The sequence below is a fragment of the Neofelis nebulosa genome, chromosome 1 (assembly GCF_028018385.1).
Source record: "Neofelis nebulosa isolate mNeoNeb1 chromosome 1, mNeoNeb1.pri, whole genome shotgun sequence".
NCBI classification, from domain to species: domain Eukaryota; kingdom Metazoa; phylum Chordata; class Mammalia; order Carnivora; family Felidae; genus Neofelis; species Neofelis nebulosa.
In genome coordinates this window covers 99,324,855-99,352,189 of record NC_080782.1, presented here as the reverse complement: position 1 = coordinate 99,352,189, position 27,335 = coordinate 99,324,855, and the positions used below count along the sequence as shown (strand labels likewise).

Sequence of the window (27,335 nt, the reverse complement as noted above, 5' to 3'; positions counted from 1 at the left end):
TACGCTCAGGCCTAGTGATTCATTCCTAACTGGTCATCAGTCAGCCTGTGGTTGTCCAGCCCCGTTTCTTCTTTTTCTTATCCTTGCTGCTGTAATACCACATTAGATACTTGTGGGCACTTCACTGGAAAGGGTAGAGGAGGTGGATCTCAAGTGATTTCATTCTGCTCTTCTGTTTATAATTTTATACCTTCCTTACGTGTTAAATATGTAGTTCATGTAAGAAATTTGGATAAAATTTGCTTACATGCTCCCTATAATAACCTCCTTCTTGCTGTTTGCTTTTGTTACTCTAAAATCCATTGCTGTGAGATACCTGTGGAGATCCAGAAAGCTATAATGCATTTTATATAAATATTACATTGTATACATTAAATACAGAAGATATCCTAAATGTAAATATAGTTGTCAGCTTCTTTCTATTCATTTGATGCTCCCTCTATGTTCCTTTACTATGATGGAAGAAGTAACCCTTTTGAAGTTGGACCAAGTTAGTATAAAATGGTTAAAAGGAAGAGAACATTTAAGGGGGAAGGTGTTCTAAAGTGTAAGATGGGTTGTTTTTTTTTAATTTATTTGAGTATAGTTTTTTTTTAGGTTTATTTATTTATTTTGAGAGAGAGAGAGCATAAGCAAGGGAGGGGCAGAGAGAGAGAAGGAGAAAGAGAATCCCAAGCAGGCTCCACACTGACAGAGCAGAGCCCAGTACAGGGCTTGATCTCATGAACCAAGAGATAATGACCTGAACCGAAATCAAGAGTCAGATGCTCACCCAACTAAGCCACTTAGGTGTCCCTCATTTGAGTATAGTTGATACACAATGCTATATTAATTTCAAGCATGCAAGATAGTGACTTGAAAAGTTTATACTTTATGCTCTGCACATCACAAGAATACCTACCATGAGCTGTATTTTTTTTTTAAATAAGCCAAATCCAGAATTATAAATCCTACTTACATTTACCAAAAAATATACTTCACATTTCTTCAAATATTCAGGACTCAGAGTATATTTTAAATTTTCTACCCAGTTATTAAAAAGTGACTCAGACTAACTTTTTTGGAACTAGAATTGATACTCTTGCCTTAACAATTGTAGTTTATCTTTCTGGGCTTATAGGTGAAATTCTCCCCTCTTTTCCTTACTCTTAATTTAAACTGAAAATCACTCCCTAAAATCTTAACCTCACACCCTGAGACAGTGACAGCATTGTCTAATCCTTCACTTAATTATTTGGTAAGTCTGAGCCTGTAAGCAGCTAATATAACTGGCCGGAATCAATTATGGGAATGCACCTGTTTGTGGAATCATAACCATTGGTTGCCATTAACTCTGTCCCCAAAACGATCAGCTAAGGACAACCCGGAAGTCTTCACCTGTTCTTTAAAGCCAGTGACAAACAGGTAGCCAGTGAGCCCTCTTCCTCCTGGGTTCTCAGAATCTTTAATTTTTCATTGTTCTTTGAAATATGCATTCTAGAGGTGCCTGGGTGGTTCAGTCAGTTAAGCATTCAACTCTTGATCTCAGCTCAGGTTTTGATCCCATGATTGTGAGTTCAAGCCTCAAGTTGGGCTCCATGATGGACGTGGAACCTACTTTAAAAAAAAAATGCATTCTAAAACCCCATCACATACATGAGGTGTGTAATTTGGGAAACTTTTATTGCTTACATTTTTCAACAGAACTACTTGGCCCACGAGGAGCTCTTGATTGCAGTGGAAATGCTGTCTGCTGTTGCTTTACTAAACCAGGCCTTGGAAAACAATGATCTTATGTCCGTGCAGAATCAGCTCAGAAGCCCAACAATAGGCTTCAATAATCTGGATGAATCATATGTAGAACGGTAAGGGAACATCTTCCAAATCTCCTTTTAATGCAGAAATGTGTGTTTGGCAGATCTTGCATATTAAAGATGTGTTCTTTGCTGAAGAATTCCCTATCTCTGTACTCATGTTCTTAAAAGCTAGTCTACTTTGTTTTGAGAGTCCTTCTAATATGCGTCCTTTTTTACAGCCTTTCTTTTAGGGGGACAAAGAGTCTAAAAATGATCACATTATGGCTTTGACTGATTGATTTGTCATTACCGAAGATTATTGGATAGGCTAAAAATAAAAGAACTATTGAAAACATACCTTCCCTTGGGCTTCTTTTGGAGACAACTGAATGTAGAAGAGTTGGAAGGAACTTTAATAACCATCCAGTCTAATCTTCTTTTACTGATGAGAGAACTAAACTTGGATTTATGGACCTACAGTTGGGCAGTTGAATCTCAAACCCTGTTCTTTTTGATTGTTAAGCCAAAGGAATCCTGAGACCACAGTGGATCATGTTAGTGGGTAACAGTCTCAGTTCAGCAGCTTCCATTTCATGTTTCTGAAATATGCTGCTAGATAGTACACTTGATAGTATAAAATGCTATAGCAGTTCTAGAGAGAAAATTAAAGGGCCAGAATAAGGAGCCCATCAGAGATTCCGTAAGACAAAGGTCCCAAGTTAAAAGGAGTGATTTTCTGTCCTAGATTCTTGTTAGCCACTAGGAGGAGATGTCTGCATAGATCTTGACAAAAGCTCTTTTCAGGTCCTGATTCCAGCTGGAACTACTTAAATAGGTAGATTGGGTAATTGTCTTGGATCGTGTACATTGTACAAGAAAACTGAAAAGACTTTAGATTTTTTTTAAATGCTTTACCACTTGTCTGTGGAGAGAATGGCCCCAAAGCGGTAGGACAGAAGAGTTTGCTTTTTAGTCTTCTTGGAGAAACTGATGCTCTTATTCTGCATAAATTTGGCCCCCTGGTTAATATAACTCTTGAGTCTGTTAACAAGGTAATTTATTTCCACCTCCACTATTTCTGATGGCACCATTCTCTTCCCCAAGCTTAGAAACCTCAAGTTCAACTCATTTTCCTCAGCCCTGTGCTGCCTTGTGCTATGAACAGCCTGCTCATCTCCTTCCCTGACAACAGCCAGTCTGGGGGTGTTAGCTCTGTCAAATGTCCCCATTTCCCAGCCAGTACCTCATTTGATTTTTCACCTTTACTTCTGTCATCACTTCCAGATTGGTCTTCCTGTGTCTTTTCTATCCTCCTCATTTATTCTCATCTAACCAGTCTTTGCTGCTTTCCCTCAGTGCTTAAGTGGAAGACAAAGCTGGTCACTCCTTTATGAAACTTACAGCCCCGTGGGGCTGTAATGGGATGTCTTGGTGAGGTAATTGTCATGACTGTCCCACCCATTGGGCATCCTGGCCGCTGTCCTCTAAATAAGTGTGCTCCCTCCCTCCAGATCATCCACTTTGATTACGAAAATTCCTCACTACCTCCCCAATTTACAAATGACCTGTTAAGGAAATGGTCTCACACCCCGTTTGAAAACCACTTTTACCCCTGTGGTTTTCAACTTGGGCCTACAGATACAGCCTCAGAGTTCAAGTATTCTGTATGGGAAACTTTAAAAATTGGTTCATTTTTAATAATCTTTTTAAAGCTTGACTTAAGCACTTTGTGGGCCAGCTGGATGACCAGTACCAAGATGAGATTTCAAGGTCCCCTTTGGTTCTTGTACTGACAGCCCTCATTGATCTTCTCAGCCTCAGCATTTTACTTGCCTGGTCAGCTTTTTAACTCAGTTCTTGGAAACCCAAGTTCACAGGTTTTCAAGATGAAGAAACGTGGCTCTATCTGGGCCTCACCCTCACCCCATGCTCTTCCAAGTTCTTCATAGCACAGGGGTGTGGGGCAGGGCAGCCTTGATGAATCAGACAGAGTGTCAACCTGTTTAGCATGGCTTCCACCCTTGGGCTGTGGTTTCCCAGAAAGACTCATTTGTCTAATTCTCACCAAAGTGCTGTCTAGTTGGTATTGGCTCTAGGCATATGTTGTCCCAGATTAATTGTTCTAAATGTAGCTGTGGTTATAATGCTCTCCATTTGTTCCTTGTTCTCATCTGAATTAAGAACATACCCCTTACTGTAAACATGTTGTTCTGACCTTAGCTCTCGGTCCAGCTCTCCTTGTGTTTTGCACCTCAGCCAACCTGGATCCTAATACACTGTGGACTTTCTGGCCTGCCTGCTTCTATGCATGGTCGTGTCCCCACCGGGAATGGAGTGCCGGTCACCCCTGTCCTGGCACACTCCCGGAGCTGCCTTCCATAGATTATTCTTTCACAAATTATTTCCATACTTCTCTCCACCCCAGCTAATGTCATCTCTCCTGAGAACTAGCATTCTGTGGTTAGAGGAACATAGCACTGGAGTCACACATACTTGAGTCTGACTCTTCATAATCTTGTCTCCTCATCTAAGCACAAAAAAAAAAAAAAAAAGCAAAAACACTCACTCTGCATCTGCAGAACAGTTTCAAAGATTAAATGCTTGGTTTGATGCCTGTCTCGGGCAAGGTGTTCTACCACTAAGGGTTTCCTTCCACTTCTTCCTTGGAACTTCGTTATTTCTACTCTCCTGGACTGTCTCTTACGACATTTCTTGTGCTCTGCTTTTATACCCTGTTTGAGTTTCTGTCTTCTTAACCCCTGGGCTGAAAGCTCCTGCACCTTGTTCATGCTCACAGCCCTGCATGCCTGCCACAGGCCTTGCCACGTTGGTTTCGTGTTAATAATCATTTGCCGAACTGAATTGGGATTGTAATCCTCTTGGAGCTTCAGAAGTCTGTTAGAAATGCAGTATTACTGGTCTGCCTGTAGCAAACAGTGAGGAGAGCTCAGAGAGGTGTGGAGGGAAAGGACTCAGATCTCTCTGTGAGGGTGAACTGCAGAGTATTTTCTGTGGTTGGTCCCTTAGTACCGGACACTCATCCTCACATGGAAAAGCCAGTGGAGTTCTGCTGCATCACTTGTAAAATCTTCCTTTTGGCCATCGTTGATTCATTTTGTTTCTAAAGAAACAACGTGCAATTCTGGGATTTTTTTCTGCATTCCTCCTTAAGCTTTCTCATTTTATTCCCATCGAATCATCATTTAGATGTTAAGCATGTGAAATGCCCATGGGGATTTCGCATTTGCTTACAGAATGGTCTCTGTCTATAAGGGGTATTAACAAATGCAAGTTGAAGTTTATCCATTTTGTTATCGTATCCAGTATTATTTATATATTACTAGTGCAGCAGAGTGTTTTCCTAGGCTTGTAAGGAGTGGTAGGGTGAAAATCTCAAACACGACAGCCAGTTTCAGGCCTGAATTTAGTGATCCCTCATTCGGTCACAGATAAAGGATCATCGCCACCACTTCCTACACTGAATGATGTTTTTCCCTCTCAAGCTACACTCTGTAGGCATTCTGTGCACCTTTAAGCACGCAGAATTTTGAGAAAATTGGTCACAATCAGGAAAACAATTTTTTTCAATAGTTTGTTTATTTGGCAAGCCAGTGGTGCTCTGTTAGTGCAGAACCCAGCACGGGGCTCAAACCCACAAACGGTGAAGTCGTGACCTGAGCTGAAACCAAGAGGCAGACACTCAACTGACTGAGCCACCCAGGCGTCCCAGGAAAACAATTTTAAACTGAACGTGATGTTATTAGGGCGCCTGGGTGGCTCAGTCGGTTAAGCGGCCGACTTCGGCTCAGGTCATGATCTCGCGGTCCGTGAGTTCTAGCCCCGCATCAGGCTCTGTGCTGACGGCTCAGAGCCTGGAGCCTGCTTCAGATTCTGTGTCTCCCTCTCTCTGACCCTCCCCTGCTCATGCTGTGTCTCTCCCTTTCTCAAAAATAAATAAATAAACGTTAAAAAAAATAAAATAAAATAAACGTGAGGTTCCTTTTTTTAACCTCTGCTGTTAGCAATCCAAAGATGCTATTCAGAAGTCAAAATGCATAGTGAATAAATATGTACGTAGAAGACTGATCTTTATTTCCATGGTGCAATGCAAAAGCAAACTAAACTATTGAGTTTCTTTACTTTAGGCTAGAGTAGCTCATGGTAGCTTACGGTTGCAACATTGGTTCTGTGATTTTTATCTGGGAAAATTGACTGTTGGAAATGACAGTTTCTTAACATATCAAGGTGGATAATTTTTTTTCCCTAAAATTCCCCAACCAAGGCAAGTAATTGAGGTGGTTGACCAAACTCTGTTTTCCATAATAAAGAGGGTCAGAGGTCAGAAATGAGGTATAAGAGTGCCGTGGCAGTGACTGGACACAGAGGGAGGTTTTTCAGTAGGTGCTGTGGAGCCTTACGAAAAATGGACAGGTGAGGAGGGATTTTACAACATTCTGATTCAACCCCTATACCACCTTATCAAGAAAATGTGTAGTGAAAATGTGTGTTATTCATCAGGGTTTCTGGAAGGAACAAGAAAAATGAGAAGGGTTGAGAACCATGGTTGAGAACCATGGTAATTCTGAATTTTATCACATAAAACTTATCTGGGGGATGCCTGGGTGGCTCACTTGGTTAAGCATCTGACTCTTGATCTCAGCTCAGGGCTTGATCTCAGTGTTGTGAATTCAAATCCCACGTTGAGCTCCATGCTGGGCTTGGAGCCAACTTAAAAAAAAATTACCTACAGCCTCAACAGAGTCAAAACATGCAAAGGCAAGGAAAATTAGTAACTGAGGGGGAAGAAAGCAGTTTCGTAGAGTTGAGGACTTCAAGGGTTTTTTTTTTTTTTTTGGTTTTTTTGCTTAAGTTGGGTACAAGGTTGGATTTTGAGGTACTTTCATTAAACAGCATTTGTTTCTGATTCTGTGTCTCCCTCTCTCTCTGACCCTCCCCCGTTCATGCTTTGTCTCTCTTTGTCTGAAAAATAAACAAACATTAAAAAAAATTTTTTTAAAAAACAGCATTTGTACATAAAGTATCTTTAAGAAAAAAAATGTAATATAAGTGAGCTTGTTGTATGTTCACAAAGGTGTGAAAGAACATTTCATGTGTCTTTCTCCTTTTTAACCTTATAGCATCTACTTTTGGCCATGTGCCAAATTTGAGATGCACAAAATGAACAAAGAGTGAGTGTCTCTGATTAGTGTTAATGATTCTCTTCTCTTCCACAGTTACACAAATGCACTATTCACCATGAAGCTGGAAGCCTTATCCCAAGGGCAAGAGAATTTAAGCTGGAATGAAATTCAGAAGTGTATAGATGTGGTGAATATTCAAATTCAAGAAGAAAACGATCGTAAGTATGGAACACGTTCCTTCACATAGTATAATGAGCAACTAAGGTTTCTGGACTACTTAGTTCCCTAGATTAGGAATGCAGATTTTTGCTCATGGAGCCCCAAGAGAGCACTCTTCCCTGATACGCATGTGTATATATAAATTTTATGCCTGTTATACTGTGTCACCGTATATGCATTACAAAGCATACATAAAAAGACATAAAAGGATGGGATAAAAATATGTAAACAGAAGTCCTCATGTTTTCTTATTTATACTTCACAGGTGAATACTCTAGTTAACTCAGTTTTTAAAATTTTTTTTAATGTTATTCATTTTGGAGAGAGACACAGAGCATGAACAGGGGAGGGGCAGAGAGAGAGGGGGAGACAGAATCTGAAGCAGGCTCCAGGCTCTGAGCTGTCAGCACAGAGCCCAACACAGTGCTCGAACCCACAAATGGTGAGATCATGACCTGAGTGGGAGTCAGACGCTTCATTGACTGAGCCACCCAGGTGCCCCATAACTCAATTTTTTAGATGCTCAACTTTATTTTGATCTTTTATTTAGGCTTTTTTTTTTTTTTTTGAAGTTTGAACATGTTCCTACCCTAAGAAGAAATTGGAACAAAAACTAACTGTTGCTTTAGGATCGCATACCATGATTGATGATTGACTGTGTATCTAGAAATTATGAGCTACCTGCATGAAAATGGACAATCCCAAGAAGATATGCTCTGAAACATGCTTTCTTGAAGATACACTTGCCTCCTTATCATTTGCCTCTTGCTTGCAAAAACAGAGTGTGGAATCAAGAGCTCTGTAACTAAGCAATCAGTGTAGTCACTGCTTTCCTGTAGCATGAACTATCAAATTCAAGTTCCACGTGGTCTGTTTCATCATAAAAACAAACTAGCACCATCATCTTTGGCTTCCTCTGAGCTCTTTGATTTGTCAGCAACATTTAGATTAAGATCGCTGATGTCCGTGACCTCCCCTCTGTCCTCCATCTTTGACCTATAACTCATTCTAAGTTTGCTGACCGAATAGGCAGATAGTTCTCTCACACGTTTAGGCTGTTCTAGTGCGTTTTGGTGAGGACTTAGGTCTGGTCTTCTAAGGCAGAATCTAACTTGGGTATAGTAAAATCCCTGTCAAGATAAAAACATATGACTTTGTTATTTAATTTCATTTGCATAATCTGCTTTGCTTTCTTTACTCTTTCCTATGAGCCCTGTACCCAGTATCATGGCAGCGTTTTGTTGTTGTTGTTGTTGTTGTTGTTGTTGTTAAACATCTTACTCTAGGTGCCTAATAGATAACATGTATTCAGATATGCTGCCTTGACATCATATTCTCAGATGGGCCACTGTTACACATATATCCAGGCAGTTTCTTCATTTTGTCCTTTTTAAGTTATATAAGTCTAAATTTCCTCTTCTCTGACCACACAGCTTGCTGCTGCCTCTCTGCATGTCCTTTGAGACATTTTGGAATCCCTGCAATCGGACAGTTTGCACACAGCCCACTTAGCTTTTTTCTGACACGTTGCCTTGGTCGCTAGTGGTTCTTGCCAGATGTTAGTCAAGAGGGAAGCACTGATGTGAGCAGATGTTTGATATCGTCTGGTCTGGATGGACACTAGTGTATGTCCTGTTACAAATTTCACACCCCCAGCCCCCTGCCCTCCTGCCCTGCTACTTGACTCCCAGCTGCACACTCTTGAGTTTCCTGCAGCAATTTTTTGAGTGCTTTGGCTAATACAATTCAAGAGTAGGACTCCTCTGTTTCGGTAAGCAAAACTAAGAATCAGGTCCCATCTTTGTTTTCTCATTTTTTCCTAGTTCTTGCTGGCAATACCCACAGTCCAGGCCTTTGTTAATTTCTATATGTGCTGCTTTTATGGCAAAGGTGCATTAGTTCTCAGTGCTAAATGGTTGTACTTTTACTCCCATTCTGGACGTTAATTAAAAAGCAGGGTGGAGGATGCCATTTTTGTTGCAGACTATCCAGTAGAGCTTTTGCTTTTTTTTAGGAAAAGAAAAACAAGTAACATTTGTATCACTTAACAAAAGAATGGCTTTTTGTTAGGTGGGTGTTATATCTAAGCAGAAATATTTTTGGATTGGTATCTTTGGATTGGTATCGATTTGTCTGTATAGGCATCTACACTGCATGTATTTTCCATGGGCTGTACGTCACATGGCTGTTATCATATTTCCTTTGATTATCATGTCATGAAGGGCATAAGCCATAACCACAATAGTTATTTCAGAGACTTCTTTATCACATTTCCTTTCTAGAATTTGGAGAACTCAGTGCAGAATATATAATTTCTCTGTGCTTTGGTTTGTTTTATTAGGTCACAATGAGGTATTTTTGTTCAAAGTTCTTGAATTCTTGAGTGTGATATCCTCTGTTTATGTAATTGTTTTAAAAGCTACAAAATGTTGAAAAAAAAAAAAAAAATTTAAAGGGGCGCCTGGGTGGCGCAGTCGGTTAAGCGTCCGACTTCAGCCAGGTCACGATCTCGCGGTCCGTGAGTTCGAGCCCCGCGTCAGGCTCTGGGCCGATGGCTCGGAGCCTGGAGCCTGTTTCCGATTCTGTGTCTCCCTCTCTCTCTGCCCCTCCCCTGTTCATGCTCTGTCTCTCTCTGTCCCAAAAATAAAAAAAATTAAAAAAAAAAAATGTTGAAAAAAAAAAAAAAAAGCTACATAAAAATATACACCATTGTGAACAGACATAAATTGCACAGTATAGTAATTAAACCACCCCAAAGAGCTAAGGATTTTTCATGGACACCTTGAAAGTGTATTACCCTTCCCACCCTGCCCCTGCCACACACACACTTCAAGGTCTAATCCTGTGTCTGAATTGTGATGTGGATAAGGTACCACAGCTAATGGAAATGCTAAATGTGGAAGGTGCATTTAATAGAGAAGATGCTAAGTGCATTTCCTCAGACTTGGAGGCTCTGTTGATTTCTTCCTGGAAAGTTCACTTTTCCTGCTAGAGCCAGAGAGGAGCATCAGTTTAACCACGTAGCCTAAACAAGATAGTTTTGTTCTTTGAATTTTTGCTTTTTAATTTAGTAGGTACTTGTCTTTGTAGGTTAACTCATCTGCTATCTCAAGTGCATGAGCTGTAAGAGAATATCCACTGTCTCACTGGAATAGAACATTATAGTCTCTGTGATGGTTTAAAGAAGTGGGTCATGAACTGGGGCTCAGCAATGGGATTTTCCCTTCTCTTATAAACAGAGGAAGTGATGCGCATGTGCCCTGGTGGCTTCTGGGTAGGTCTTACATGTCCTGTGAGGTCATTTACTATGACCTCAGTAGCTTGTGTTCTTAGAAACATACCAAACAAAAACTTAAACAAGTGGTTTCAACCAAGTCAGCTGGAATGCACTCAGTCCCAGGTGACTGGCCATTAGGAACACATATTCTCTTTCTCATACATAGTTCTGTTAAGATCATTTTTGCATGGGGTGTTTAAAAGTATTTGGAACAGTCTACCGAAGAGACTTCATGTCCAGGGAATGATATGAAGTATCCCATGCTCTCCAGGTTGTAACTACTACAGGGTAAAACGATAATACCTTGTATGTGGATAGTACTTAGACTTTCCTGAGTTCTTCCAATGTTTTCAGATCATGTAACTTGAGTGTTAGGGAACTATTTTTGCTTTTTCTTCAAACATGTTTAAGTGTTAGAATCTAGAATAATTTCTGGCCTTTTAGATCATCCCTTTTCTTCTACAGATAAATCTCTTCATTCTTAGCATATGAATATCGGGATGAAGATACTTCTTAAAAATTATAACTACTTTATTCCATAGCATGTCACATTTGTAAAGTGACTTATGATTGTGTTTGAAAAAATAACTGACAGAATGAGACATAGTGAGTTTGGCTTTAGGAATATTTATTTTCAAAACTTACTGCTTGTTAATGTTGACCTTCTTTCCTAGTTCTTGTACATCAGCGCTAAGCTGGGAAGTGAAAAAACCCTGTTTGTGTGTGTGTGTATATGTGTGTGCATATACAGTTGACCCTTGAACAGCATGGTTTGAACTATACGGTTTTTTTTTTTTTTAATCAGTAGAGTACTCTAAATATATTTTCTCTTAGGATTTTCTTAACATTTTCTTTTCTCTGGCTTACTCATTGTAAGAATACATGTTACTTGACTATGTTATTACTGAGGCTTCCAGCCAGTAGTAAGCTCTGATTAGTTAAATTTGGGGGGAGTAAAAAATTATACCTGATTTTTTTTCAATATATAAAATTTATTGTCAAATTTGTTTCCATACAACACCCAGTGCTCATCCCAAAATGTGCCCTCCTCAATACCCATCACCCACCCTCCCCTCCCTCCCACCCCCCATCAACCCTCAGTTTGTTCTCAGTTTTTAACAGTCTCTTATGCTTTGGCTCTCTCCCACTCTGATCTCTTTTTTTTTTTTTCCTTCCCCTCCCCCATGGGTTTCTGTTAAGTTTCTCAGGATCCACATAAGAGTGAACACATATGGTATCTGTCTTTCTTTGTATGGCTTATTTCACTTAGCATCACACTCTCCAATTCCATCCACATTGCTACAAAGGGCCATTTTTCATTCTTTCTCATTGCCACGTAGTACTCCATTGTGTATATAAACCACAATTTCTTTATCCATTCATCCGTTGATGGACATTTAGGCTCTTTCTATAATTTGGCTATTGTTGAGAGTGCTGCTATAAACATTGGGGTACAAGTGCCCCTTTGCATCAGTACTCCTGTATCCCTTGGGTAAATTCCTAGCAGTGCTATTGCTGGGTCATAGGGTAGGTCTATTTTTAATTTTCTGAGGAACCTCCACACTGCTTTCCAGAGCGGCTGCACCAGTTTGCATTCCCACCAACAGTGCAAGAGGATTCCTGTTTCTCCACATCCTCGCCAGCATCTCTAGTCTCCTGATTTGTTCATTTTGGCCACTCTGACTGGCGTGAGGTGATATCTGAGTGTGGTTTTGATTTGTATTTCCCTGATGAGCGATGTTGAGCATCTTTTCATGTGCCTGTTGGCCATCTGGATGTCTTCTTTAGAGAAATGTCTATTCATGTTTTCTGCCCATTCTTCACCGGGTTATTTGTTTTTCGGGTGTGGAGTTTGGTGAGCTCTTCACAGATTTTGGATACTAGCCCTTTGTCCAATATGTCATTTGCAAATATCTTTTCCCATTCCGTTGGTTGCCTTTTAGTTTTGTTGGTTGTTTCTTTTGCTATGCAGAAGCTTTTTGTCTTCATGAGGTCCCAGTAGTTTATTTTTGCTTTTAATTCCCTTGCTTTTGGGGATGTGTCAAGTAAGAGATTGCTACTGCTGAGGTCAGAGACGTCTTTTCCTGCTTTCTCCTTTAGGGTTTTGATGGTTTCCTGTCTCACATTCAGGTCCTTTATCCATTTTGAGTTTATTTTTGTGAATGGTGTGAGAAAGTGGTCTAGTTTCAATCTTCTGCATGTTGCTGTCCAGTTCTCCCAGCACCATTTGTTAAAGAGACTGTCTTTTTTCCATTGGATGTTCTTTCCTGCTTTGTCAAAGATGAGTTGGCCATACATTTGTGGGTCTAGTTCTGGGGTTTCTATTCTATTCCATTGGTCTATGTGTCTGTTTTTGTGCCAATACCATGCTGTCTTGATGATGACAGCTTTGTAGTAGAGGCTAAAGTCTGGGATTGTGAGGCCTCCTGCTTTGGTCTTCTTCTTCAGAATTACTTTGGCTATTCGGGGCCTTTTGTGGTTCCATATGAATTTTAGGATTGCTTGTTCTAGTTTCGAGAAGAATGCTGGTGTAATTTTGATTGGGATTGCATTGAATGTGTAGATAGCTTTGGGTAGTATTGACATTTTGACAGTATTTATTCTTCTAATCCATGAGCAGGGAATGTCTTTCCATTTCTTTATATCTTCTTCAATTTCCTTCATAAGGTTTCTATAGTTTTCAGAATACAGATCTTGTACATCTTTGGTCAGATTTATCCCTAGGTATTTTATGCTTCTTGGTGCAATTGTGAATGGGATCAGTTTCTTTATTTGTCTTTCGGTTGCTTCATTATTAGTGTATAAGAATGCAACTGATTTCTGTACATTGATTTTGTATCCTGCAACTTTGCTGAATTCATGTATCAGTTCTAGCAGACTTTTGGTGGAGTCTATCGGATTTTCCATGTATAAGATCATGTCATCTGTAGAAAGTGAAAGCTTGATTTCATCTTTGCCAATTTTGATGCCTTTGATTTCCTTTTGTTGTCTGATTGCTGATGCTAGCACTTCCGACACTGTTAAACAACAGCAGTGAGAGTGGACATCCCTGTCATGTTCCTGATCTCAGGGAAAAAGCTCTCAGTTTTTCCCCATTGAGGATGATGTTAGCTGTGCGCTTTTCATAAATGGCTTTTATGATGTTTAAGTATGTTCCTTCTATCCCGACTTTCTGAAGGGTTTTTATTAAGAAAGTGTGCTGAATTTTGTCAAATGCCTTTTCTGTATCGATTGACAGGATCATATGGTTCTTATCTTTTCTTTTATTAATGTAATGTATCACGTTGATTGATTTGCGAATGTTGAACCAGCCCTGCATCCCAGGAATGAATCCCACTTGATCATGGTGAATAATTCTTTTTATATGCTGTTGAATTCGATTTGCTAGTATCTTATTGAGAGTTTTTGCATCCATATTCATCAGGGATATTGGCCTGTGGTTCTCTTTTTTTTACTGGGTCTCTGTCTGGTTTAGGAATCAAAGTAATACTAGCTTCATAGAATGAGTCTGGAAGTTTTCCTTCCCTTTCTATTTTTTGGAATAGCTTGAGAAGGATAGGTGTTATCTCTGCTTTAAATGTCTGGTAGAACTCCCCTGGGAAGCCATCTGGTCCTAGACTCTTATTAATTGGGAGATTTTTGATGACTGATTCAATTTCTTCGCTGGTGATGGGTCTGTTCAAGCTTTCTGTTTCCTCATGATTGAGTTTTGGAAGCGTGTGGGTGTTTAAGAATTTGTCCATTTCTTCCAGGTTGTCCAGTTTGTTGGCAAATAATTTTTCATAGCATTCCCTGATAATTGCTTGTATCTCTGAGGGATTGGTTGTAATAATTCCATTTTCATTCATGATTTTATCTATTTGGGTCATCTCCCTTTTCTTTTTGAGAAGCCTGGCTAGAGGTTTGTCAATTTTGTTTATTTTTTCAAAAAACCAACTCTTGGTTTCGTTGATCTGCTCTACAGTTTTTTTAGATTCTATATTGTTTATTTCTGCTCTGATCTTTATTATTTCTCTTCTTCTGCTGGGTTTAGGCTGCCTTTGCTGTTCTGCTTCTATTTCCTTTAGGTGTGCTGTTAGATTTTGTATTTGGGATTTTTCTAGTTTCTTGAGATAGGCCTGGATTGCAATGTATTTTCCTCTCAGGACTGCCTTCGCTGCATCCCAAAGCGTTTGGATTGTTGTATTTTCATTTTTGTTTGTTTCCATATATTTTTTGATTTCTTCTCGAATTGCCTCGTTGACCCACTCATTCTTTAGAAGGGTGTTCTTTAACCTCCATGCTTTTGGAGGTTTTCCAGACTTTTTCCTGTGGTTGATTTCAAGCTTCATAGCATTGTGGTCTGAAAGTATGCATGGTATAATTTCAATTCTTGTATACTTATGAAGGGCTGTTTTGTGACCCAGTATATGATCTATCTTGGAGAATGTTCCATGTGCGCTCGAGAAGAAAGTATATTCTGTTGCTTTGGGATGCAGAGTTCTAAATATATCTGTCAAGTCCATCTGATCCAATGTATCATTCAGGGCCCTTGTTTCTTTATTGACCGTGTGTCTAGATGATCTATCCATTTCTGTAAGTGGAGTGTTAAAGTCCCCTGCAATGACCACATTCTTATCAATAAGGTTGCTTATGTTTATGAGTAATTGTTTTATATATCTGGGGGCTCCGGTATTCGGCGCATAGACATTTATAATTGTTAGCTCTTCCTGATGGATAGACCCTGTAATGATTCTATAATGCCCTTCTTCATCTCTTGTTACAGCCTTTAATTTAAAGTCTAGTTTGTCTGATATAAGTATGGCTACTCCAGCTTTCTTTTGACTTCCAGTAGCATGATAAATAGTTCTCCATCCCCTCACTCTCAATCTAAAGGTGTCCTCAGGTCTAAAATGAGTCTCTTGTAGACAGCAAATAGATGGGTCTTGTTTTTTTTATCCATTCTGATACCTTATGTCTTTTGGTTGGCGCATTTAGTCCATTTACATTCAGTGTTATTATAGAAAGATATGGGTTTAGAGTCATTGTGATGTCCGTAGGTTTCATGCTTGTAGCGATGTCTCTGGTACTTTGTCTCACAGGATCCCCCTTAGGATCTCTTGTAGGGCTGGTTTAGTGGTGACGAATTCCTTCAGTTTTTGTTTGTTTGGGAAGACCTTTATCTCTCCTTCTATTCTAAATGACAGACTTGCTGGATAAAGGATTCTCGGCTGCATATTTTTTCCTGTTCCTCACATTGAAGATCTCCTGCCATTCCTTTCTGGCCTACAAGTTTCAGAGAGATCGTTTATGAGTCTTATAGGTCTCCCTTTATATGTTAGAGCACTTTTATCCCTAGCTGCTTTCAGAATTTTCTCTTTATCCTTGTATTTTGCCAGTTTCACTATGATATGTCATGCAGAAGATCGATTCAAGTTACGTCTGAAGGGAGTTCTCTGTGCGTCTTGGATTTCAGTGCCTTTTTCCTTCCCCAGATCAGGGAAGTTCTCAGCTATGATTTCTTCAAGTACACCTTCAGCACCTTTCCCTCTCTCTTCCTCCTCTGGAATACCAATTATGTGTAGATTATTTCTCTTTAGTGCATCACTTAGTTCTCTAATTTTCCCCTCATACTCCTGGATTTTTTTATCTCTTTTTCTCAGCTTCTTCTTTTTCTCAGCTTCTTCTTTTTCCATAATTTTATCTTCTAGTTCACCTATTCTCTCCTCTGCCTCTTCAATCCGAGCCGTGGTTGTCTCCATTTTATTTTGCAGATCATTAATAGCATTTTTTAGCTCCTCCTGGCTGTTCCTTAGTCCCTTGATCTCTGTAGCTAGAGATTCTCTGCTGTCCTCTATACTGTTTTCAAGCCCAGCGATTAATTTTATGACTGTTATTCTAAATTCACTTTCTGTTATATTGTTTCAATCCTTTTTGATCAGTTCGTTAGCTGTTGTTATTTCCTGGAGATTCTTTTGAGGGGAATTCTTCCATTTCGTCATTTTTGATAGTCCTTGGAGTGGTGCGGACCTGCACGGCACTTCCCCTGTGCTGTCTTGAATAACTTGCGTTGGTGGGCGGGGCCGCAGTCTGACCCGATGTCTGCCCCCAGCCCACCACTGGGGCCACAGTCAAATGGGTGTGTACCTCCTCTTCCCCTCTCCTAGGGGCAGGATTCACTGTGGAGTGGCGTGGCCCCTGTCTGGGGTACTTGTACACTGCCAGGCTTGTGGTTCTCGGGATCTGGCGTATTAGCTGGGGTGGATCACCAAGTGCACAGGGGCAGGAGGGGTAGGCTCAGCTCACTTTTCCTTCGGAGATCCACTTCGGGAGGGGCCCTGTGGCACCGGGAGGGAGTCAGACCCGCCGGAGGGATGAATCCGCAGAAACACAGCATTCGGTGTTTGCGCGGTGCAAGCAAGTTCCCTGACAGGAACTGGTTCCCTTGGGGTTTTGGCTGGGGGATGGGCGAGGGAGATGGCGCTGGCCAGGGCCTTTGTTCCCCTCCAAGCCCCGCTCTGTCGTCCAGGACTCAACAACTCTCCCTCCCGTTGTCCTCCAGCCCTCCCGTTCTCTGAGCAGAGCTGTTTACTTATAACCTTCCAGATGTTAAGTCCCGCTGGCTGGCAGAACCCACGCAGTCTGGCCCCTCCGCTTTTCAAGCCAGGCTCCGGGGCTCTGCTTGGCCAGCAGGCTGCCCCTCCACCGCCCTGCCTCCCTCCCACCAGTCCGTGTAGCGTGCACTGCCTCTCCGCCCTTCCTACCCTCTTCCGTGGGCCTCTCGTCTGCACTTGGCTCCGGAGACTCCGTTCTGCTAGTCTTCTGGCGATTTTCTGGGTTATTTAGGCAGGTGTGGGTGGAATCTAAGTGCACCGCAGGACACGGTGACCCCAGCGTCCTCCTACGCCGCCATCTTCCCTATACCTGAATTTTTTACTGCACAGGGTGTTGGTGCTCCTAACCCCCACGTTGTTCATGTGTCTACTATATATAAGTATATTCTTGCATATACTGTAGTATTTTATGACTGGTTGATCATTTATTTTTAATAATAAGGTAGTACGGAGAATGGGCCTCCAAATAGATACCCTTTGCTGGTGTTGCAAAAATTTGTCAAGTTCCATGACTTTGCTCTGTATTTTTCTTTCCCGGACCTTCTAGTCTATGTCCTAAGAACCTGTGGTATGATGGAGATGGTAGAAGGTTGAGCTGGTAGATACGGTTATTATTCTTTTGGCATATCCATGAGTTTGCTCTGTATTTTTCTTTCCCGGACCTTCTAGTCTATGTCCTAAGAACCTGTGGTATGATGGAGATGGTAGAAGGTTGAGCTGGTAGATACGGTTATTATTCTTTTGGCATATCCATGAGTTTGCTCTGTATTTTTCTTTCCCGGACCTTCTAGTCTATGTCCTAAGAACCTGTGGTATGATGGAGATGGTAGAAGGTTGAGCTGGTAGATACGGTTATTATTCTTTTGGCATATCCATGAGTTTGCTCTGTATTTTTCTTTCCCGGACCTTCTAGTCTATGTCCTAAGAACCTGTGGTATGATGGAGATGGTAGAAGGTTGAGCTGGTAGATACGGTTATTATTCTTTTGGCATATCCATGAGTTTGCTCTGTATTTTTCTTTCCCGGACCTTCTAGTCTATGTCCTAAGAACCTGTGGTATGATGGAGATGGTAGAAGGTTGAGCTGGTAGATACGGTTATTATTCTTTTGGCATATCCATGAGTTTGCTCTGTATTTTTCTTTCCCGGACCTTCTAGTCTATGTCCTAAGAACCTGTGGTATGATGGAGATGGTAGAAGGTTGAGCTGGTAGATACGGTTATTATTCTTTTGGCATATCCATGAGTTTGCTCTGTATTTTTCTTTCCCGGACCTTCTAGTCTATGTCCTAAGAACCTGTGGTATGATGGAGATGGTAGAAGGTTGAGCTGGTAGATACGGTTATTATTCTTTTGGCATATCCATGAGTTTGCTCTGTATTTTTCTTTCCCGGACCTTCTAGTCTATGTCCTAAGAACCTGTGGTATGATGGAGATGGTAGAAGGTTGAGCTGGTAGATACGGTTATTATTCTTTTGGCATATCCATGAGTTTGCTCTGTATTTTTCTTTCCCGGACCTTCTAGTCTATGTCCTAAGAACCTGTGGTATGATGGAGATGGTAGAAGGTTGAGCTGGTAGATACGGTTATTATTCTTTTGGCATATCCATGAGTTTGCTCTGTATTTTTCTTTCCCGGACCTTCTAGTCTATGTCCTAAGAACCTGTGGTATGATGGAGATGGTAGAAGGTTGAGCTGGTAGATACGGTTATTATTCTTTTGGCATATCCATGAGTTTGCTCTGTATTTTTCTTTCCCGGACCTTCTAGTCTATGTCCTAAGAACCTGTGGTATGATGGAGATGGTAGAAGGTTGAGCTGGTAGATACGGTTATTATTCTTTTGGCATATCCATGAGTTTGCTCTGTATTTTTCTTTCCCGGACCTTCTAGTCTATGTCCTAAGAACCTGTGGTATGATGGAGATGGTAGAAGGTTGAGCTGGTAGATACGGTTATTATTCTTTTGGCATATCCATGAGTTTGCTCTGTATTTTTCTTTCCCGGACCTTCTAGTCTATGTCCTAAGAACCTGTGGTATGATGGAGATGGTAGAAGGTTGAGCTGGTAGATACGGTTATTATTCTTTTGGCATATCCATGAGTTTGCTCTGTATTTTTCTTTCCCGGACCTTCTAGTCTATGTCCTAAGAACCTGTGGTATGATGGAGATGGTAGAAGGTTGAGCTGGTAGATACGGTTATTATTCTTTTGGCATATCCATGAGTTTGCTCTGTATTTTTCTTTCCCGGACCTTCTAGTCTATGTCCTAAGAACCTGTGGTATGATGGAGATGGTAGAAGGTTGAGCTGGTAGATACGGTTATTATTCTTTTGGCATATCCATGAGTTTGCTCTGTATTTTTCTTTCCCGGACCTTCTAGTCTATGTCCTAAGAACCTGTGGTATGATGGAGATGGTAGAAGGTTGAGCTGGTAGATACGGTTATTATTCTTTTGGCATATCCATGAGTTTGCTCTGTATTTTTCTTTCCCGGACCTTCTAGTCTATGTCCTAAGAACCTGTGGTATGATGGAGATGGTAGAAGGTTGAGCTGGTAGATACGGTTATTATTCTTTTGGCATATCCATGAGTTTGCTCTGTATTTTTCTTTCCCGGACCTTCTAGTCTATGTCCTAAGAACCTGTGGTATGATGGAGATGGTAGAAGGTTGAGCTGGTAGATACGGTTATTATTCTTTTGGCATATCCATGAGTTTGCTCTGTATTTTTCTTTCCCGGACCTTCTAGTCTATGTCCTAAGAACCTGTGGTATGATGGAGATGGTAGAAGGTTGAGCTGGTAGATACGGTTATTATTCTTTTGGCATATCCATGAGTTTGCTCTGTATTTTTCTTTCCCGGACCTTCTAGTCTATGTCCTAAGAACCTGTGGTATGATGGAGATGGTAGAAGGTTGAGCTGGTAGATACGGTTATTATTCTTTTGGCATATCCATGAGTTTGCTCTGTATTTTTCTTTCCCGGACCTTCTAGTCTATGTCCTAAGAACCTGTGGTATGATGGAGATGGTAGAAGGTTGAGCTGGTAGATACGGTTATTATTCTTTTGGCATATCCATGAGTTTGCTCTGTATTTTTCTTTCCCGGACCTTCTAGTCTATGTCCTAAGAACCTGTGGTATGATGGAGATGGTAGAAGGTTGAGCTGGTAGATACGGTTATTATTCTTTTGGCATATCCATGAGTTTGCTCTGTATTTTTCTTTCCCGGACCTTCTAGTCTATGTCCTAAGAACCTGTGGTATGATGGAGATGGTAGAAGGTTGAGCTGGTAGATACGGTTATTATTCTTTTGGCATATCCATGAGTTTGCTCTGTATTTTTCTTTCCCGGACCTTCTAGTCTATGTCCTAAGAACCTGTGGTATGATGGAGATGGTAGAAGGTTGAGCTGGTAGATACGGTTATTATTCTTTTGGCATATCCATGAGTTTGCTCTGTATTTTTCTTTCCCGGACCTTCTAGTCTATGTCCTAAGAACCTGTGGTATGATGGAGATGGTAGAAGGTTGAGCTGGTAGATACGGTTATTATTCTTTTGGCATATCCATGAGTTTGCTCTGTATTTTTCTTTCCCGGACCTTCTAGTCTATGTCCTAAGAACCTGTGGTATGATGGAGATGGTAGAAGGTTGAGCTGGTAGATACGGTTATTATTCTTTTGGCATATCCATGAGTTTGCTCTGTATTTTTCTTTCCCGGACCTTCTAGTCTATGTCCTAAGAACCTGTGGTATGATGGAGATGGTAGAAGGTTGAGCTGGTAGATACGGTTATTATTCTTTTGGCATATCCATGAGTTTGCTCTGTATTTTTCTTTCCCGGACCTTCTAGTCTATGTCCTAAGAACCTGTGGTATGATGGAGATGGTAGAAGGTTGAGCTGGTAGATACGGTTATTATTCTTTTGGCATATCCATGAGTTTGCTCTGTATTTTTCTTTCCCGGACCTTCTAGTCTATGTCCTAAGAACCTGTGGTATGATGGAGATGGTAGAAGGTTGAGCTGGTAGATACGGTTATTATTCTTTTGGCATATCCATGAGTTTGCTCTGTATTTTTCTTTCCCGGACCTTCTAGTCTATGTCCTAAGAACCTGTGGTATGATGGAGATGGTAGAAGGTTGAGCTGGTAGATACGGTTATTATTCTTTTGGCATATCCATGAGTTTGCTCTGTATTTTTCTTTCCCGGACCTTCTAGTCTATGTCCTAAGAACCTGTGGTATGATGGAGATGGTAGAAGGTTGAGCTGGTAGATACGGTTATTATTCTTTTGGCATATCCATGAGTTTGCTCTGTATTTTTCTTTCCCGGACCTTCTAGTCTATGTCCTAAGAACCTGTGGTATGATGGAGATGGTAGAAGGTTGAGCTGGTAGATACGGTTATTATTCTTTTGGCATATCCATGAGTTTGCTCTGTATTTTTCTTTCCCGGACCTTCTAGTCTATGTCCTAAGAACCTGTGGTATGATGGAGATGGTAGAAGGTTGAGCTGGTAGATACGGTTATTATTCTTTTGGCATATCCATGAGTTTGCTCTGTATTTTTCTTTCCCGGACCTTCTAGTCTATGTCCTAAGAACCTGTGGTATGATGGAGATGGTAGAAGGTTGAGCTGGTAGATACGGTTATTATTCTTTTGGCATATCCATGAGTTTGCTCTGTATTTTTCTTTCCCGGACCTTCTAGTCTATGTCCTAAGAACCTGTGGTATGATGGAGATGGTAGAAGGTTGAGCTGGTAGATACGGTTATTATTCTTTTGGCATATCCATGAGTTTGCTCTGTATTTTTCTTTCCCGGACCTTCTAGTCTATGTCCTAAGAACCTGTGGTATGATGGAGATGGTAGAAGGTTGAGCTGGTAGATACGGTTATTATTCTTTTGGCATATCCATGAGTTTGCTCTGTATTTTTCTTTCCCGGACCTTCTAGTCTATGTCCTAAGAACCTGTGGTATGATGGAGATGGTAGAAGGTTGAGCTGGTAGATACGGTTATTATTCTTTTGGCATATCCATGAGTTTGCTCTGTATTTTTCTTTCCCGGACCTTCTAGTCTATGTCCTAAGAACCTGTGGTATGATGGAGATGGTAGAAGGTTGAGCTGGTAGATACGGTTATTATTCTTTTGGCATATCCATGAGTTTGCTCTGTATTTTTCTTTCCCGGACCTTCTAGTCTATGTCCTAAGAACCTGTGGTATGATGGAGATGGTAGAAGGTTGAGCTGGTAGATACGGTTATTATTCTTTTGGCATATCCATGAGTTTGCTCTGTATTTTTCTTTCCCGGACCTTCTAGTCTATGTCCTAAGAACCTGTGGTATGATGGAGATGGTAGAAGGTTGAGCTGGTAGATACGGTTATTATTCTTTTGGCATATCCATGAGTTTGCTCTGTATTTTTCTTTCCCGGACCTTCTAGTCTATGTCCTAAGAACCTGTGGTATGATGGAGATGGTAGAAGGTTGAGCTGGTAGATACGGTTATTATTCTTTTGGCATATCCATGAGTTTGCTCTGTATTTTTCTTTCCCGGACCTTCTAGTCTATGTCCTAAGAACCTGTGGTATGATGGAGATGGTAGAAGGTTGAGCTGGTAGATACGGTTATTATTCTTTTGGCATATCCATGAGTTTGCTCTGTATTTTTCTTTCCCGGACCTTCTAGTCTATGTCCTAAGAACCTGTGGTATGATGGAGATGGTAGAAGGTTGAGCTGGTAGATACGGTTATTATTCTTTTGGCATATCCATGAGTTTGCTCTGTATTTTTCTTTCCCGGACCTTCTAGTCTATGTCCTAAGAACCTGTGGTATGATGGAGATGGTAGAAGGTTGAGCTGGTAGATACGGTTATTATTCTTTTGGCATATCCATGAGTTTGCTCTGTATTTTTCTTTCCCGGACCTTCTAGTCTATGTCCTAAGAACCTGTGGTATGATGGAGATGGTAGAAGGTTGAGCTGGTAGATACGGTTATTATTCTTTTGGCATATCCATGAGTTTGCTCTGTATTTTTCTTTCCCGGACCTTCTAGTCTATGTCCTAAGAACCTGTGGTATGATGGAGATGGTAGAAGGTTGAGCTGGTAGATACGGTTATTATTCTTTTGGCATATCCATGAGTTTGCTCTGTATTTTTCTTTCCCGGACCTTCTAGTCTATGTCCTAAGAACCTGTGGTATGATGGAGATGGTAGAAGGTTGAGCTGGTAGATACGGTTATTATTCTTTTGGCATATCCATGAGTTTGCTCTGTATTTTTCTTTCCCGGACCTTCTAGTCTATGTCCTAAGAACCTGTGGTATGATGGAGATGGTAGAAGGTTGAGCTGGTAGATACGGTTATTATTCTTTTGGCATATCCATGAGTTTGCTCTGTATTTTTCTTTCCCGGACCTTCTAGTCTATGTCCTAAGAACCTGTGGTATGATGGAGATGGTAGAAGGTTGAGCTGGTAGATACGGTTATTATTCTTTTGGCATATCCATGAGTTTGCTCTGTATTTTTCTTTCCCGGACCTTCTAGTCTATGTCCTAAGAACCTGTGGTATGATGGAGATGGTAGAAGGTTGAGCTGGTAGATACGGTTATTATTCTTTTGGCATATCCATGAGTTTGCTCTGTATTTTTCTTTCCCGGACCTTCTAGTCTATGTCCTAAGAACCTGTGGTATGATGGAGATGGTAGAAGGTTGAGCTGGTAGATACGGTTATTATTCTTTTGGCATATCCATGAGTTTGCTCTGTATTTTTCTTTCCCGGACCTTCTAGTCTATGTCCTAAGAACCTGTGGTATGATGGAGATGGTAGAAGGTTGAGCTGGTAGATACGGTTATTATTCTTTTGGCATATCCATGAGTTTGCTCTGTATTTTTCTTTCCCGGACCTTCTAGTCTATGTCCTAAGAACCTGTGGTATGATGGAGATGGTAGAAGGTTGAGCTGGTAGATACGGTTATTATTCTTTTGGCATATCCATGAGTTTGCTCTGTATTTTTCTTTCCCGGACCTTCTAGTCTATGTCCTAAGAACCTGTGGTATGATGGAGATGGTAGAAGGTTGAGCTGGTAGATACGGTTATTATTCTTTTGGCATATCCATGAGTTTGCTCTGTATTTTTCTTTCCCGGACCTTCTAGTCTATGTCCTAAGAACCTGTGGTATGATGGAGATGGTAGAAGGTTGAGCTGGTAGATACGGTTATTATTCTTTTGGCATATCCATGAGTTTGCTCTGTATTTTTCTTTCCCGGACCTTCTAGTCTATGTCCTAAGAACCTGTGGTATGATGGAGATGGTAGAAGGTTGAGCTGGTAGATACGGTTATTATTCTTTTGGCATATCCATGAGTTTGCTCTGTATTTTTCTTTCCCGGACCTTCTAGTCTATGTCCTAAGAACCTGTGGTATGATGGAGATGGTAGAAGGTTGAGCTGGTAGATACGGTTATTATTCTTTTGGCATATCCATGAGTTTGCTCTGTATTTTTCTTTCCCGGACCTTCTAGTCTATGTCCTAAGAACCTGTGGTATGATGGAGATGGTAGAAGGTTGAGCTGGTAGATACGGTTATTATTCTTTTGGCATATCCATGAGTTTGCTCTGTATTTTTCTTTCCCGGACCTTCTAGTCTATGTCCTAAGAACCTGTGGTATGATGGAGATGGTAGAAGGTTGAGCTGGTAGATACGGTTATTATTCTTTTGGCATATCCATGAGTTTGCTCTGTATTTTTCTTTCCCGGACCTTCTAGTCTATGTCCTAAGAACCTGTGGTATGATGGAGATGGTAGAAGGTTGAGCTGGTAGATACGGTTATTATTCTTTTGGCATATCCATGAGTTTGCTCTGTATTTTTCTTTCCCGGACCTTCTAGTCTATGTCCTAAGAACCTGTGGTATGATGGAGATGGTAGAAGGTTGAGCTGGTAGATACGGTTATTATTCTTTTGGCATATCCATGAGTTTGCTCTGTATTTTTCTTTCCCGGACCTTCTAGTCTATGTCCTAAGAACCTGTGGTATGATGGAGATGGTAGAAGGTTGAGCTGGTAGATACGGTTATTATTCTTTTGGCATATCCATGAGTTTGCTCTGTATTTTTCTTTCCCGGACCTTCTAGTCTATGTCCTAAGAACCTGTGGTATGATGGAGATGGTAGAAGGTTGAGCTGGTAGATACGGTTATTATTCTTTTGGCATATCCATGAGTTTGCTCTGTATTTTTCTTTCCCGGACCTTCTAGTCTATGTCCTAAGAACCTGTGGTATGATGGAGATGGTAGAAGGTTGAGCTGGTAGATACGGTTATTATTCTTTTGGCATATCCATGAGTTAGGGCTCCAGATGTTATTTTACCAGGTGGTTTCATAGAAACAATTTGTGATAGTAATTAGTCATAACTAAACCTTAAAACTATCTTAAAAAACATGTCTGACTGTTAATCTCTAGGAGGCCTATCTACACTTCCCAACTACGTGCAGCTGCTTTAATCATTAAAATTAGATAAAATTTAAAATTAAGTTCTTCAGTCATACTAGCCACATTTTAAATGCTTAATAGTTACATGTAGTGTATTGGGCAGCCCAGTCAGAGAACGTTTTCATCATCACAGAATGTTCTGTTGGACAGCATTGGACTGTACGGACCTGGAAATTCACTCTACTGATACTATAGGGAATTGTTTGATTTAGAACTATCTCTGTTTTGGCATCCTTCACAAAGTGGTAAAGTAATCTGAAGAATAGAATGTATATCCAAACCTCTTTGTATTTCAGTTTTTTTTCTGTACATCTCGACATTAAATTTTTCCAGCTCTGTTATCCTGTGGTTCTGTCACTCATTGCCTTCACACTGCTATCTAAGTGAGGTTTACACTAGACATTAGCATTCCTCCTGCTACTTGTATATAAAGTTGTCCTCCCATTTTATAACAGCTTCATTGAGATATAATTTATATACCATAAAATTGACCCATTGATTGTTTTTATGGTGACTTTTTTGGATTTAAAAAGTTGTACTACCATCACACTATCTAAATTCATAACATTTTCATCACCCCGAGAAGATACTTTGTATAGTCACTCCCCTTTGCCTGTCCTCCCGTTCCCCCCACCCGCAACCACTGGTCTACTGTGTTTCTGTGGATTTTCCCATTGTGGATATTTCATATAAGTAGAATAGTGTCTAAGTTTTTATGTGAACCTGTGGATCCCTTAAGTGTATATACCTAGGAGTAGAAGTGCTAGATCACATGGTAATTCTGTGTTTAGTATTTTAAGGAACTGCTTGCTGTCCATTATGACTACCATTTTCTATTCCCACCAGCAATGTATGAGAGTTCCAGTGTCAGCACATCTTCACACTTGTTACTGTTTGTCTTATTTTTATTGCCGTCCTGGTGGATATGAAGTGGTATCTCATTGTGATTTGGATTTGCATTTTCCTGTTAACTAATATTGAGTATCTTTTCATGCGATTATTAGCCATTTGTATATCTTCTTTCAAGAAGTGTGTGTTCAAGGCCTTTACCCATTTTAAATTGGGTTTTCCTTTCTTATTGTTGAGTTGTAAGAATTCCTTATATATCTGGTATACATGTATATAAGTTGTACGAGTCTTTTATCACATAGAGGATTTGCAAGTATTTTCCCCCATTCTGTAGATTGCCTTCACTTTCTCTGGTGTCCTTTGAAGCATAAAAGTTTGCATTTTTACATCCCATGTATTTATTTTTTTTCTTTAGTTGTGTTTCTGGTGTCACTATTAAAACTAGCACCTAACCCATGGCCACAAAGATTTACTCCTATGTTTTCATCTAAGTGTTACATAGATTAAGCTTTTACACTTCAGTCTGTGATCCATTTTGAGTTACTTTTTTGTGTAACCTCTGATGTAGAGAGTCCAGCTTCATTCTTATGCATGTGGATGTCGAGTTGTCCCAGTGCCATTTGTTATAAAGACTTGTACTTGTTGAGTTGTCTTGGCAGTCTTGTCAAAAATCAGTTGCCCACAAATGTAAGGGTTTATTTCTGAACTCTAAATTCTTTTCCATTGATCCGTACATCTATCCTTATGCCAGCACCATGCAGTATTGATTAACTGTAGCTTTGTAGTAAGTTTTGAAATTGTTAAGAGAACTCCAGTTTTGTTCTTTTTTCAACACTGCATTGGTTATTCTTGGTCCCTTGCATTTACATGTGAATTTTAGATACAGCTTGTCAATTGAAAGAAAAATGCAATTGGGATTTTGATAGGGATTACCCTGAATCTATTGATCAGTTTGAGGAGTATTTCCGCCTTAACAGTATTGTTTGGATCCATGAACATGAGATGATTTTTCC

General features: G+C 40.4%; 1 protein-coding gene across 2 annotated transcripts in view; it reads left to right on the top strand.

The window, feature by feature from the left end:
• The window catches only part of IQGAP2 (IQ motif containing GTPase activating protein 2), a 312,421-nt gene that overhangs the window by 195,378 nt on the left and 89,708 nt on the right, over positions 1-27,335 (top strand). For both annotated transcript variants that reach the window (XM_058729192.1, XM_058729182.1), the window contains exons 11-12: positions 1,684-1,844; positions 7,010-7,134. In XM_058729192.1, coding sequence (XP_058585175.1) covers positions 1,684-1,844; positions 7,010-7,134 — 286 coding nt within the window. The remainder of the gene's footprint in view (positions 1-1,683; positions 1,845-7,009; positions 7,135-27,335) is intronic.